The sequence below is a fragment of the Frankliniella occidentalis genome, unplaced genomic scaffold, assembly GCF_000697945.3.
Source record: "Frankliniella occidentalis isolate FOCC.00 unplaced genomic scaffold, Focc_3.1 Scaffold53, whole genome shotgun sequence".
In the NCBI taxonomy this organism is placed as follows: Eukaryota; Metazoa; Arthropoda; class Insecta; order Thysanoptera; family Thripidae; genus Frankliniella; species Frankliniella occidentalis.
Window position 1 is genome coordinate 1155624 of NW_026267183.1, and position 15220 is coordinate 1170843.

Below are 15220 nucleotides of genomic sequence, written 5' to 3' on the forward strand. Positions count from 1 at the left end.
TCTTCTATTTTTTTTTTCTTTTTGAAGTTTTTATACCCTAAATGTTGCTGCTCTCTCTCTCTCTCTTCCTTCTCTACTTTCTGCTAATGTTTGCTAACCTCTTTGTTTTTTTGTTTCATTTTGTTTTCTAGTTGGAACGCTACTTCCAGAAGCTAAAGAATCCCAGGACTCGGGTACGCGAAAAGGTTTATTTCTTTTCCTTCCTCATTCATGTGCTATTGGAGTGATGTAGAAACAAAAGTCTGTGCAGAGGTCTGAACCAATTGCTAGCCGCGCGCACATCTTTGTCATCCCATGTGCATGTGTCTCACAATCCAACAGCCATGTCAGCCATTTCTTTGGTCTAATTGCATTTTAAAATTTTCTGTTGACCTTTTTCTCTACATGAAGAACTAACACACATGTGTGTTTTCTTCATTGTTTGTCAATGTTATTCTTTGTTTACTCGTGGTTCATCGTCACCACTTCTTTGCTGGTTGGCGTGTTGAAAGTGAGACACAGTGGCCTTTTAAATCTCTGCACAGTATGGGTAGTTTGAGATATATGATTGGCAATTTAACATCAATGCCAGAGCATGGTAGACACCATATTTATTTGAAAATTCTGGCTTGTACTACCTTCCCTGGGCATTAACTTTCAGTGTACATTAACCTGCTTGTCATTTGTTTTTGTTTTAGTTATGAGTGCACTTAGCACCCATTTATTCTTGAAATCCAGTTTTAAGATGATTTATCAAATCCTTGTTTTTTCTAATAACTTTTTAAAATCTTTTCAAATTGTTGCCAGAATATTATTTTTTTCTTTTTGTTAAGAAAGGCAATGAATCACAAACCATTTACCCTAGCCCAAGAAGCACATGTTGGATGTGGACTTTGAAACGAATTCCAAAGAAAATAATTCCTATTCATTTTATTTTAAGCTTTTCTTTCATCCTCATTGAGTTGTCATTCATCGTTTAATCAGACGCGCTTGCGTAATATATTTTCCACAATCTCATGTTTTAACTCATTGGGACATCATTACACACTTCTATTGGGTTAACTTAAAATTCTGGAGTATGGTTATGGGTTTATTGATGGGTTTTGGCTAACTTTCTAATGTTAGGCCAATGTGCTATTGTAGCTTCTGTGAATTGCAGTGATTTTTTTTTTCTTTTAGTTCAGGAGCCTTTGATGTGATGTACACATTCTGAAAGTGAGGGGGATATTTGCTTGTGTTACTCAAAGTGCCCGTTTGATTGTTTTTTTTTGTTTTTGTTTTGGTGTGTGTGTGTTTTTTGCTTTGGACATTTAATGTGAATAACGTCCCAAGAGCCAAAATGAGACCTAATTGTGTTCTACTTACATTGGTTCTATTACTGAAGGATTTTGCCTGTGGTATTGTATAAATGGGTGAATTGTCCATAATTGTCCATAAGCACATGTGGTATTTCTCCTTCCATACCCTTTTGAAGGTTTTTGTTATTAACTGTGATCAGTGTGGTGTTTGACAGTTTCCTGTTAAAGTTTAAGATAAATCATATGGGTAAATTTTCAGCTTTATGGAATGTGTTATCATATTCCTATGGGGTAGCTATGATTAGTTTGTGTAGTATTGATGTATGACGTTGCTGCAGCACCCTGCACTTGGATATTCTATCTGTTGTTTCTTTCTATCAGTGCAAAGCTTTAAACTCTCTCTCTACCACTTTATTATTGACGAGTACTTTTTAAAAATATGCTCAGGATAAAAAACATATACCTAGTTAGTTTATTTCTCTTAAACTACTAATAGGTAGAGTTATTCCTCAGCACCCATACTACATGCTACTTTGCATCAAGCATCCTGACCTTAAAGTAGTCAACATTTTTATAAGTGCTTCTGTAATAATCCACTCTAACTATGGCATTATGGAATATACCTGACCTCTCTTCTTGTTTAATGTTTTCCTTGACAAGGTACCTGGAGGTACCAGGAGGAGAGGAGGGTGCAGGTCTTCAAGTTCACTTGCGATGCTTCCTACGTTTGCGATCACTCGTGGTGGATGGGTTATGCTTCAATGGCAGTGATTTTCTTTTCATACTGTGATTACACCTAATTTGTGTTTTGTGTGTGTTATGTTCACAGAGGGATGCCAATGTGGCTATGCTGACGGACAAGTCCAACTCAAACAGCGGTTTTATATCATCTAATTGCAACTCAGACTCCAATTCAAATACTGACCTTCCAGCAAATGGAATAAGAGCAACTCGAAACGCTAAGCGGGAGGCTGTCAATCAGATGAGTGTGGATGATTCTGATTCATCTGATTCTGAGGCAGAAAATGCACGCAAAGTGTGGGCTTCTTATCCAAATGGCCATAGTAGTGGTAGTGATGAAGAAAACAACAATGCATCATCTGGTAAGGATTTGGCTTGAAGCTGTATCAGCTTTTGTTACTCCCTAAACTGAAATTTCAAGTCAGTGTTTTTCTGAAAATCCGCATAATCCCATTGTTGTCTACCAGGTCGCGGAAGACAGACTAAAAAGAAGATTGGTAGAAAGCTACCAGGTAGACCTAGCAAAGGAGCCGCTGCTGGACCATCTTTTCCTGCTCCAACTCAACGTGCTCCGGTTCGAAAGGCAGCTAAGGGGCGAGTGAAGAAAGGAAAACCAAAGAAAGCCATTAAAATAACTGGTCTGGATCTTCTTCACAGCCAGACTTTACTGAGTACTTCCCCTCAAGGTTAGTGCTAATATGGAACTCTCAAAATGTAGTAAAATGTATGTGCAAATATACAGTCTAAGACCAATTGTATATGTCCAGTATTTTAATGTTATGTTTTCTTTTCCAGCTGCTGGCAAAAAATTGCCTCCTGCTCGAGGTTGTGTAGATCAGCAGTTAACAAGCCTTGCTGTGATTGGACCGACTTTAGTACATGAAGAACTGGAGATTCCCTCTGCGCCAGCAGATACTCCTTATGCACTTCAGATTCTACTAGATTTGATTAGAACTCAGTATATGATGGCCATGGATAATATGAAGAAGCCTAGTTATCGCCTCCAAGTTCAAGAGCAAATCGATCAAGAAAAGGTTAGCTTTGCAACAGATTTCGGCTTGTGTTGTTTTTGCAAACAATAATTTTACAATACTCGTTCCTCACATTTTGTTTAGGAAAAGAATGATATTTTGAAGAGTCGCGCTGCTCAACTAGAGAAGCAGATAAAAGTTCTCATAGATGACAGTGTGGTACTTCTTAAGGCTCGAATGACTGAGCTAGACATCAATGCCACCTCGCCTGTAGATCTACTAGCTAAAGCAAAGGAGATTGTTATGCGACACAAAGATCTTCAAGCAAAGGCAGCACGTCTTCAAAACCAGGTACTGGTTTCTTGTTTGTTTATTTCTAGTATATCTCTTGTGTGTCTGAATGTGGTAAATTTTGTGGCGGCAGTGCTACAATATCAGGAATATGGGAAAAAGTGTGGAAAAAGAACCATAAGAAAAATTACTGATTGAATGTTTTCTCTCTTCCAAATGCTTTGAATTTTATGTTGCATTGCTGTGTTTTGTTGTCTTTATTTTCTCACCTTCTGTGATTGAGTTTTGTTTTAAGCAACGTGTAACTTTGTACTATTAGTTGTATTGCACAAAGGCACGTATGAGGTTAACACCCCCCTTTCGACAAACAGGTGACTACACTTGAGCAAGACCAGGTCAAATTGGCCTGTGCTCGTCATCACGACGTCCATGACTCTAACAAGAAGAGTGGCACCAAGTATATTCCTCCACCACTGGCTAATGGGGCCCCGTCTCAGCAGCTGGAGGTGGTTCAGGAGCACATTCTGCGTGAGATCTCTGCCACTCTCAGCTACCGCAAGAAGCTCAAGAGCAAGGTACTGCTATTGAACTCTTGCCTTCTGCAGTAGCACGGCTTACTTAATAACATCCAGTTACTCCTTTTAGGAAGTATAGTAAAAATCATGAAATATTTTTCCTTTCATCCTTGTTCTATACTGTTTGATATGCCTGATTTGCAAATAGTCAGTATATTCTTAACGTCTTGGCTCACAATGCAATGTAATTTTAATCTTCATTTTGCTGTAGAGAGATTATTTTAGGCAATTGTTCCATGTCTCCTTATAACAGCTTTATTATATTTCCCCATCCCTGGTACCTTAGGTCTGGTTTAGTGAAAGATGTGTGATGAGTGAATGATATTAATGCTTTTAATTTTTTCAACAATGCTAATTTAGTTTCCACCTGCTGCACCGCTTTGCTTTCTTCCTGGCACAATTATGGTGTTGTGGTGAAGAGAACTGCTTTGCTTAATCATTGTTTTAGAATGTATTGCAGTTTTTTACCATCAATGTGGTTCTGAGGTTCTTTTTCTGAGGAGCTTTTAATTTTAAGTCCTTTCTTTAACTTATTGGCTCCCTTTCATTATTTTAAAACTTGGTTCTTTTCAAACTTGGTCATTTTTCATGTTTCAGGTTTCAAAACTGGAGGCAGAACTAGGTCCGGCTGTTCCTCCCCAATCTGATTTAATCAGTCAACCACCATTAGTATCACCTGGTGGTAAGAGGAAGTCAAGAGATGTAAGAACAAGATCTCAGGATTGGCCTGATGTTCCTCATGTAGGCCGTATCCAAGAGCAAAATCCTGAAATTTTGGCCCAGAAGATACTTGAAACAGGTCGGCAGATAGAACAAGGCAAAATACGGGAGACCACTCCTTCACAAATTCTCCATCCAGCTCATACACAACCTGTAATGCCGGCTCATTTGCCCACTCATACTCCTGGTCAGCCTACAGCACACCCAACAGGCTTGCCTCATGCTATTAGGTAATCATCTCAGCTGTTCTTGTTCATGTGTTGGGATGAGTTTCATCTATTAACAGATCTGTAATGCTTTGTTTTAGTGATAATTTGAGTCCAGTTCAAGCCAAGTATCCACCGCAAATTGACAACAGTCCTCCAAATGCTGCACACGCTGTCACCCAGTTGGGTGCAAATGACTACCGCAACTCTCCGTACCCACCAATGTCGAGTGCATCTGGAAAAGGTCACAGTTTAGATTCTTACCAGCAGGCACATGCCCATGCCCAAGCTCAGGCCCACGCCCAGGCTCAGGCTCATGCACAGGCTCAAGCTCAGGCTGCTCAGGCTGCTCAGGACCGAGTTCAGGCTCAGGCCCAGGCCCAGGCTCAGGCCAGAGCTCAAGCTCAAGCCCAAGCGCAAGCCCAAGCGCAAGCACAAGCTCAGGCTCAAGCTCAGGCGCAGGCTCAAGCCCAAGCCCAAGCCCAAGCCCAAGCTCTGGCACAAGAACAAGCAAGAGTGAGAGCTGCTATGCAACAGAGACCAGAACTTCCCAAAGTTCAGCATAGGTATTCATTTTGTGATTTTAAGTCATCTAACTCTTCATTGTCATGTTTACAAATCTTAATCTGAATTAATTTCTATCTTAAATTTGCAGGGCCCCTCCTCCCCGTGACAACAAACCCGTCAGTTTTACAGGGAGCCGGGTACAAGAGCCTCCAAAGGTGGTAAACTTTGAAGATCGTTTGAAGAGTATAATTACAAGTGTCCTGAATGAAGATCGGCAAAACCACAAGCAAATGCAATTACAAAATGGAGTGACACCCTCACCTCAGGCGCAACAGCAATCACAGACCAGTCCACAACAACAGATGCAGCAGAAGCTACAGCAGCAGATGCTGTCAGATCATCAGCAAAGAATGCAACATTCATCAATGCCAACACAGCAGCATCCAACTCATGTCCATCAGCAACTTTTAGCGCAACAACAATCAATAATGCAGCACCCTAATCATTCGTCTTCCAGTTCTCAAGGGTGGGTCTTTGATATTTTTTTAGAAATAAGCTTCATTTAAATTTATTAAAAGTTTTATCAACATTTTTAGTTTGAAGTAATTTATCTAATGAATTCTCTTCTTTTTCTTCTAGGTCTTTCCCTGGCCCAAGTGGGTATTATTACAATGGAAGCGGAGGTACAGGGCAAAGTACCAGTGGTCCTTCATCCTCTTTGGACCACCCTGGTCATCTGACTGTTCCTAGTCACCCGCACCCTCAAAGTGCATCTCCTTCTCTTGCACCTGTCAAAGCACCCCCAAGGAAATCCAATACTCCTTCGTCAAGTCAACAGATATGTCCCCCTCTGGGGCCTCCTCAGCCTCCACGCAGTGTGTCAGTGCTTCAGCAGCAAGGGCAAGCTCAGCAGTCTTCTCACAGTGCTCAGCCAGATTATACTCAGGTGTCCCCAGCCAAGTTGGCTCTGAGAAGACACCTCTCTCAAGAAAGACTGGCGGCAGCTTCGGCCGAGCATTCTCAAGGTTAGTCCTCGAAATTTTGGGTGGTAATTTAGTACTGACTGTAGTAGAGCATGAGTAACCATCTAATTTTTGTGTAGCAATCATATATTTATTTATTTTATTTTGAAGTTGTTTGGGTAAAATAGTTGCTTGCGTAGTGGTCCTTCCTGTTGTAGGTTTCATTACAACAATAGTTTGTTTTTTGCGACCTGTTGAAGGGTTTCATGTAGTATAAATCATTAGGTTGTCCCAAATCATTTTTGGTAATCTTATCTCGTGGGCTACAATTTGTGTAGATTGATGCACTTTTGATCGACACTAGTCACTCCATTTTTCTTTTTATCTTTTTCTGTTGTCTTGTTAAAGTCTGTCCTATGCTTATTGGTAAATCCTGAAAATTGTTAATTTCTGTCAGCTCACACATTATCACATTGTATAGCCCATCACATAGCAATACACTGGCATTGTTTTTAGGCTGCTTTCATAATACTCAACATTTTAGAACGGTTTTGTCTGCTGTGTATTTAATACTTTATATGTGCTTCTGCTCTAAGTGAGGCCTTGTGCCTGTGCAGCTCCCCCTAGTAGCTTATTTAAACCGAGTTTATTTTATTTTATTTTTCTGTAGATCTTAATAATTGTACAATTTTAGTTAAAATTATAATTTGGCTGTAAAATTACTTATGAACATTCTGCCAATTTCTGTATCTAAAAAAAAATGTGCTGAGTGGGGAGGAGAACTGCCCTGGTCTTCAATTTTGCCCTGTTGTCTGTTATCACAGGCCACGATGGTAAAAGTGCCATTGCAATGCGTAGCATTGGTGATCTTGTTTCTGGGGAAATCGAGCGCACATTGGAGATTTCCAATCAGACAATAATTGATGCTGCTGTGGACATGAGTGCATTCCCAAGTGCCTCTCAAGCTCCTCGTCCTAATACAACCTCTGCACCCACATCCACCCCACACTCTGTTGTCAACGCCAACATCCCGCCACGTCCAGAAAGGGTCAGCATTCGCCCTGATTCACATGGTTAGTATTTCTCGGAATTTTGACAGATTGTACTCTTAAGTTGTGTTTTCAAGGCTATCCCAAATCATATATACCTAAAAACACTCATTTCAATTCGGAATTGTCCTTTTTTACAATGCAATAAAATTACACTACTTAGGCTGAATAAAGGTTTCTTTGTCGAAAGGAGTAAGTGGTCTGTTAATGGGAGCATGCTGTCAATAAGGAATTTAGTTATGGGCATGAATTTTATCACAAGTGACGCATGGGGGTTGTGATTGGAAAGTGCTTTGCTGTTTGTGCATTTCTAATGTGATGTTCTAGTTTTTTCTTGTGTTCACCATCCTCTTGGTTGTCTTTGGTTTCATTGAGAGTTTATTCTTTCAGAGACAATGTTGTGTCTTCTGGCATTAATCCCATCTTTAATTATTTTTACCTCCATCTTATCAGTGAATGGAATTTTAAACATCTTTTACACCCTATTTTCGTTGTGCAGGAATGAGGATGGTCCGAATGGTTGAGGATACGAGTAACGTGGGTGGAAGTGAAAGCCCCTACCCTCCCAGACTCGAAGGACCAGGCCAAAGTTCGGATGCTGGGACTGGGCCGCCCCTGGAAGGCTTGGCCTACCCTCAGCACCGGCCCAAGTCCCCGCCACACGCCAATATGCACCATGGACTGGCCACGCTGGCGCACGTGGCATTCAACCGCAACCCCATCCACTACCCCAGCCAGCAGGCGGCGTCCTCCGCTCAGTCGCAGTCCCAGTCGCAGAGCCAAGCTCAGGCTCGTCACCGTCCTCCAAGCGCGCCCTACACCCCGGTGCAGCTTCCGCGTGCAGATATCAAGCCGTATCACGAGTCGTACTTTACTGACTCGAAGCCCCCGCTGTCAAGTGCCAAGGTACAACTTCGACGGAAATCAGTCACACCATGATACGAGCGGTACAACGCCGAAGCTTCTGAATTTAATGTCTATGCTTTTCTTATTTCCCAGGCTCCCTCGCGCAGTGAGTCTACACCAAGTGCGGACTTTGCTCCAGTTGAAGGCTTGGCCGCCACCCTGCATGCGCGTATCCTCAATGGGCAAGAGCTAGGCAGTTCTGCTACATCTGGCCCATCAACATCAACTATCAAGGAAGAGGCTGATGAAAGCTCCCATACATTAATGGCTGCTGACAGTTCAAGACTCCCTCATGAGCCATCACCTGATCTAGGTACTTAAACATCTTACTCATTTTTTTTTTCATCTAAAAAAAGATGTGACAAAATATTGAGTTTTACTGTTATTTGACTTACCTAGCATGTTATTTCAATGCCTATTTTTTACTCATTACATTCTGTTCTCAATTTAGATCCTGAAAGAACACGGTCTGCAGATGGGCATCTAGAAGATAAGCCTCAATCATGTAGTGCTGATTCAAGTATAAAAATGGAAGGCACATTGAATGGTCCAACAAGTGATCGGACATCTAATCGCCCTGATAGACCTCCAAGTAAAAGATCATCTCCTCTCATACATGGACCTTCAAGACCATTTAAAAAGCAATGCCTTGATGCTGCAGAACATGTAAGTCTATATTGATAAATAAATAATAGTAAATATAACATAAAATTATATCCTTAAAAAAATAATGTCTAATATTTGTGCTCATGAAATTTGCCCTTAGGATGGAGAAAATGCAGGACTGTCATTACCAATATCACCAAGAAGTAGTCACCCAGCCCACCCTAGTTCCTCTCACCTGCCAAACTCTGTTGATGATCGCTCTCCTGGTTAGTGGTCCAAATGTTTTTACACTTTTTTCTCATATTTAAGGTATTTTTTTGTAATAACTTGTCTCTGTTTCCCTTCTGCAGACGATGGTGAAATGGATGACGGCCGAGGAGAATGGAAGGACAAGATCAGTTCCCAGTTTGACCGCCTGGTAGCATTTGCTTCCACAGAACTGGATAAAAGGAGAAGAAGTACGGAAGGTGCCTCTCCTCGTGCAGGGGAGACAACAGCAAGCTGTAATACCAGTCCTGACAGCGGTATAGGCCATGGTGAACCCTTACCTCCAGCATTAAGTAAGATGCCTAGACTCTTTAAAACACCACCAGCAAAGGCATCACCTGAAAGGGATTCACCGCCAGTATTAGAGGCGCCACATACAGCTGACAGAGCCGGTGTTGCCAGGACTCCGTCACCTTCATCACCTGTTCCTAATGCGCCCTTCAGCCCTGCCCCATTAGACGGTCCATATAGCCCAGTAAATGCAACTTTACCTGGTCATGGAAAAGACAGACAAGCTTCATCTAGCGCTACATCTGTGCCTTTGAAGTATCAACGAAGTGAGTCCTTATCATCTCAACATTTTAAGAAAAAATTCTTCCAGCACAGAGAATCATGGAATCCCTCTAGTTCAGCTTCTCCATCAAATAATGGACACAGTTCTACTCATAACTCTGCATCCAACAATTCCAATGCTTGGCATCATAAAGGGAAATTCCGTCCTAAGGGTAAGGATTGGGAGTGGCATGGGGGTAGTAGTAATGAAGAGCAGTCATATCGTGAACGAGATCCAAGAGACCAGAGGGATCAGAGAGATCAGAGACCAGAGAGAGAAAGAGATCATAGAGATCATAGACGTGATCATAGAGACCATAGATCCTATCACCAGAGTTTACCTCGTTATCGTTCTTGGGACAATTATCATGAAAATGATAACCATCCACAAGGTAATTTTTAATATTGTCAAGGTAGTTCCCAAAATTGAAATTTCTTTGATGTGATCGTGGTGGCCAAGCCAAGTTCAGTACTCAAGTTTAGCTTGTTATTTTATGAAAATCACAATGAATGTGGTTTGCAGTCTGCCTAGCAGTACTCTGCAGCCCAGTTCCTTATTCAACACTAGCTGCTTAGAGAAAATCTATTATCTATCTCTGTTTCCTCATAGATAATTTTTTTAGCTAAACTTAGAGCTTATATCCAATGGTAGTCTAATATCTGCTCGAGTGTTATCTGTTGATAACACCCAGCAGTGATTGTTAGTGTGTACTCACATGTAGTGTACTGTTGATTCATTTTACAGTATTTATCTGTTTCTTACTGTACATTTCATGGAGTACACTGAGTTGAAAGGAGCTTTCTGTGTAACCATCAGATGTGCTGTGGCCTCTCTTGTAATTGATTGATTAATTGATTATTTATTAATGATAATTTAAAGAAAAGTAAAGACTTACCTATTTTAGCCATTTAATTGTTGTTTTTTTGGCAGGTACAGGTTAGGCTGCCTTTACTTGCTCGTATTTCTAATTATTAATCCTCATAAGGGAGTTTATTTATTTTTGTTAGCCTTTCATTGTACATAATTAGATTCATTTTTAAGTGAAACTATTGTAAATAAGTAGCTCTTACATATATGAGTGTGCAGTTCTGTAAATATTGCATGTAACATAATGTAAATGATGATGACTGTACATAATACTGTATATTCTCTTTTGATCATTGTTGAAAGTTTTTGTCATATATGACAATGGGTTTGTTATTAAACTGTTTTTGAAACAATTTAAGATATGCAGCTTTGTTTGCAATCAGTTCTTTCTTTCTTTGTGGAAAAGGTTGGCCTAATATACCTCAATCATTGAGTACTTTATCTGCATTTGTGAGATATTGAATCACTGCCATTTTTATCTATCATTTCTTTATGTAGACTACTGTATTACATTTTCTGCCATGCCTTGAAATGAAATTCTGCAGAGGAAACTTTGATTGGTTAGGAATTACATTGTAGCTCTAGGATGCAGCAAAGGTCCCTGGTCTTAGTGTCTATCTTTCAAATTCAATCATCGGTGCTTCAAACTTTGCAAACATGTAGTGTGAGCTATTTTAAATTTTTAGTGGATTTTAGGACAACTTTTTTTCCTTTTTTCCGGGACTTCCTTGTAACAGCTGTATTTGAACCTTTTTTGTTTGCATTTCTTCCTGTTACAATATGTTGCCTGTTTGAAAGGAAACAGTATTTGGTTCTTAACCATACTATAACTTATTTGCGTATTGACATTTCATTCGTGATAACCACAGTTTTTAATTATTAGCTTGCTTAGTCAAAACATAAATTCCAATAATTTTACCACAGAAGTTTCAATTGTAAAATTTTGGCATATCTTAATAAAGTTATCTCCAGCTAGTATGGCATGTATCATTTTTCCACTGCAATTACTTAATGATATATTATCTGCTCACCACTGAATTGCTCATTTTGAAACCCCTCAATATTGAACTCCCTATGAAGTTTCGGACTGTGTAGTATAGAGCAATATGCATAATGCATATTACTTTACACTTGTACTTCTAATAATTTTGCACTCTACTTATTCTCCATAGTAGCTAAAATGTACTGAAAACTAGAAAAACTTTAAGGTTTAGTATGTTTAATTTTAAATGTATTTGATAGTGCTTGTAATCTATCAACCTTGTATCTCTGCTGTTTGCACATATCACCTACACCAGGTGATCTCACTGGGGAAAACTTGCATTTTGTTAATCAATTTTAATTATCTTTTATCAGAGAAAAAAAAACTATGTGGACACAACTTACTGAAAGGGAAGAATTGTTTGCAAAAATTATTTGAATACAGTGTACATGCAAACCATAGAAACATTATCATGTTCAACATGTTCCCCTATTGTGTTGTTGGGGGAAGGCATGGGAAGTTATGTTTATGAAACAGATTTTAGTTCCTTTGATTTTGTATCACTAAATAATAATTGACAGAGGATAAGCTGCTGATTTAGCAATTGTTAATTCCATTCTTCTATTTATTTGTACATTTGTTATATGAGATTGTTTTATTTGTTTTGTGCAATCCAAGTACAAAGTTGGTATTAATTCAATGTTGTGGCTCAAATCAATCATCCACCACCAATCTCTCCTATCACTCTTAGTTCTTTATTATCATTTGTGTTCAGAAGCTTCTTCAATAGTTTACATTCAACCTGTCAAGTAAGTGTGACCTTTAACTCGGTGTTGAAATCATTTAATTTAACTTAGACCCTTTTTCTATGAGGGAATGTTAGATTTCTTTGTTTGCATTAGATGCACTTGACTGCTGTGAAGCTAGTTATCACAACAATAATAAAATATTTTGGGGTGGCCGCACTTCTAAGGTATATCATTGTAGTGTCTCACTGATGCTACAAGCCAAGTTTCAAACCAAAGATAGAATATTGTTCCGTTTACTTCTTGAAATCCAGTCTAACATTCATCTCTTCCGATTTGAAATTAATTCTCAAGTAAATTTTTAGGCAAGGCGCTCTAATTAAAATAAAGTTTTCATTTCTTTTGGTCTAATACAAGTCAATGTTTAGAAAACTTGCTTTCAATTCTTTTGTTATGTGGCCCCCCTTAACATGTTGTGTCTTCTCATTTTTATCAGCCGTCAGTGGAATTATCTTAAACTGCCAAGGATTGTTCGGTTTAATGCTATCTATCTGTCATTGTTACACTTGGTTTTGATCACTATATAATGTGGCTAACTTGACACACTGCCATCTGTTGGGAGGAAGGCCGACTGAGCAGCAAAGTAAAGTTGTTGTGTATTGTTACTGTTTTAGTGTTACCTCTTTTCTTGATCACGGATCGCTGCCTGTTATAGTTTATGGTTTATGTTTAATTTAAGGTACCTGTTAACATGTTCCCTCTTTTTTTAAATTTTTACTTTCAAATTTTATGTCTTTGATTTACCCTTGTATGTTCAGCTATCTTGGATCTCACTGACAGTATTGCAGTCTGTTACCATGCTGCTGACCTCCAAATTTTGAAGTCTTATAACCTGCCAAATGTTTGTAAATGTGTAATAAAGAAAATCGAATAGCAAATATTTCCTTGATATCATTCTCAGTCATGGTCCAAACCAGAAGTAATCGCATGTGTCTATTATCTTTTATTATCAATGACGTCGTTAGATGGTTCAAATGGAAGGCAGAGGACTGATGATGAAAGGTACAGCGCAGAAAAGTTTGGTGGGGGTCCGTCAACACCGTCAGAGTGAATAGGTAAACTCGTCCTCATGGCAGACGTGTGCCCGGATTGCCTATGGTCAGCTATCAGCCGTGCAGTCTTCTGGAGGTCGATCGGAGAGCTCCCTGAAAACAACCGGAAACGTCTTCTAAAACGACTAAAACAGGGTGGGGGGGGGGGGGGTAGTAGGAGGACGGAAGTGGAGCGTCCTCAGGGAGCCTTCCGATCGCCCTCCTGGTTCCGTGCGCATAGGCAACCCGCCCGCACCAATGCGTACGAGCTAGTATTTCCCTTCTCTCTCAGACGGCGGCGCTGGCCTTCCACAAGGCCCGCTCTGAAGTGTGCTGCAGTGTGCACGCGCAGTGGGAATGGCGCAGTCTCTCTTTGTCTAAGGGTGCGGTATTCACTATGGATTTACTCTCTCGAGGATCACAAGGTGACAGGAACTGCCGAGGCGAGGGGGTGCCGGAGGCAGATACAGACAGGGGCGCCCACTTACTTGTGGCCGTTCTGGTCAGAAGGAGGAGGGCCCAGGGGCCCAGGGCAGACCAGGGCCACAGCCAGCGCGCATGCAAGTAGAGAGGGGGGGGGCTCTGCTGTAGGTCCAGATCCAGACCAAACACCCCCCCCCCCCCACTCTTTCTCCCTCTCTCCATGACCCCTGGCGTTCCGAACCCTATACACTCACTGCATGGATGCGCCAGCGCCGGGTGCTGCTGCCCCCAAGTCTCCCACTATCGTCGCCGCCCCCTCTCCCTCCCACAGACACAGACATACGCGTGTGCACCCTCACTCCCCCCCCCCCTCTCTCTCTCTATCCATGTGTGCCCCGCGCGGCGAATGGCTCGATAGACGGACTGGACTCCGAAACCCAATAGGAGTCAACGTGTTGTGTCGGCCCGCAACTAGCGCGTCCTGTTGTGCCGCCTCTTGCCACAAGCTGTCAAGGGGCGGGGTGGGGCAGGGCCGGGGGCCGGGGGTGGCTCAAGCGGGGAGAAATGCTTCACTGGCCCGGCCCGGCCGACGATCATCTTTTTGTTGGAATTCTTTGGCCAGGCTTTGCTCCTGTTGGCAATGCGTTTCGCGACGTTGGGACCGAGCAGCGAGGGGTCCTTCTGCACACACGGGCACCCACAAGCACAGCAGCAACGCCGCCGGGGACTGGGTTGGGTTGGGTAAGGACGGGTGGACGGAGCACAAAGGGTGACCCCAGGTCGCCCCGCCCGCCGCCCACTTTAGGCCCTTTCTCCCGGCCGTGACGGCCAACAGGCGGCGTGCGGCGTGTCATCGGGCTCGGGCGGCCACTCAAGCCCGGGCAGCGCAGCGTACGGCTGCCACCTAGGCCGTGCATCCATTACCGCCGAGGTCCCCGCTGGTCCCCGCTGGTCCCCGCTGGTCCCCGCTGGTCCCCGCTGGTCCCCGCTAGTCCCCGCCGGCCCCCGCTCGCTGCCCGCTGGAAACTGGACCGGCGGGGCAGCGGTGCCGGTCGGCGCGGGGCGGAACAGCGATTTTATTATTCGATAAACTCGATAAACCGATGCGGCTGACGGTGACAGCTCGTATCAATCACCCCGGCCGGGCCGGCGCGCGCTCGGCCGCCGGGCCCCGCTGCTTGCGACCAGTGGCGCAAGTCCGCCCGAAATGAGAGAGAGTGGGAGATTAGCGATCGCCCCGAGTCGTAGGCAGAGGGGCGGCGGGCGCGGAGGAGGGCGGTCCACGGGTCCACCAACCTACCCAGGCCTCTGGATGAATGCCCCCGGTTGCGGCCAGCCGATACAAACTTGGGGGGCGGGTGCGGGTCTATGCCTCCCGCGGGGGCGGCCTTGTGGGGCGGCAGCGTGGCGGGGCGCCTCGCCCCTCGCTTTGATGTGGGATGGGACGCGCATCCTTGGGAACGGCTGGCTCCCCCCTCCC

At 42.7% G+C, this 15220-nt stretch overlaps 1 protein-coding gene across 5 annotated transcripts in view; it reads left to right on the top strand.

Moving 5' to 3' along the window:
* The window catches only part of LOC113205719 (histone-lysine N-methyltransferase, H3 lysine-79 specific), a 19633-nt gene extending 6467 nt beyond the window's left edge, over nucleotides 1–13166 (top strand). The window contains exons 2-17 of one of the 5 annotated variants that reach the window (XM_052267493.1): nucleotides 132–185; nucleotides 2107–2380; nucleotides 2486–2704; nucleotides 2814–3052; nucleotides 3134–3340; nucleotides 3652–3855; nucleotides 4453–4805; nucleotides 4883–5347; nucleotides 5437–5814; nucleotides 5928–6313; nucleotides 7075–7323; nucleotides 7799–8205; nucleotides 8299–8518; nucleotides 8657–8871; nucleotides 8972–9077; nucleotides 9162–13166. In XM_052267493.1, the coding sequence (XP_052123453.1) occupies nucleotides 132–185; nucleotides 2107–2380; nucleotides 2486–2704; nucleotides 2814–3052; nucleotides 3134–3340; nucleotides 3652–3855; nucleotides 4453–4805; nucleotides 4883–5347; nucleotides 5437–5814; nucleotides 5928–6313; nucleotides 7075–7323; nucleotides 7799–8205; nucleotides 8299–8518; nucleotides 8657–8871; nucleotides 8972–9077; nucleotides 9162–10033 (4848 nt within the window). In that variant the 3' untranslated portion in view covers nucleotides 10034–13166. The remainder of the gene's footprint in view (nucleotides 1–131; nucleotides 186–2106; nucleotides 2381–2485; nucleotides 2705–2813; nucleotides 3053–3133; nucleotides 3341–3651; nucleotides 3856–4452; nucleotides 4806–4882; nucleotides 5348–5436; nucleotides 5815–5927; nucleotides 6314–7074; nucleotides 7324–7798; nucleotides 8206–8298; nucleotides 8519–8656; nucleotides 8872–8971; nucleotides 9078–9161) is intronic. The other 4 variants (XM_052267494.1, XM_052267497.1, XM_052267496.1 and 1 more) reach the window with 4 other exon arrangements.
* The last annotated feature ends 2054 nt before the right edge of the window (nucleotides 13167–15220 follow it).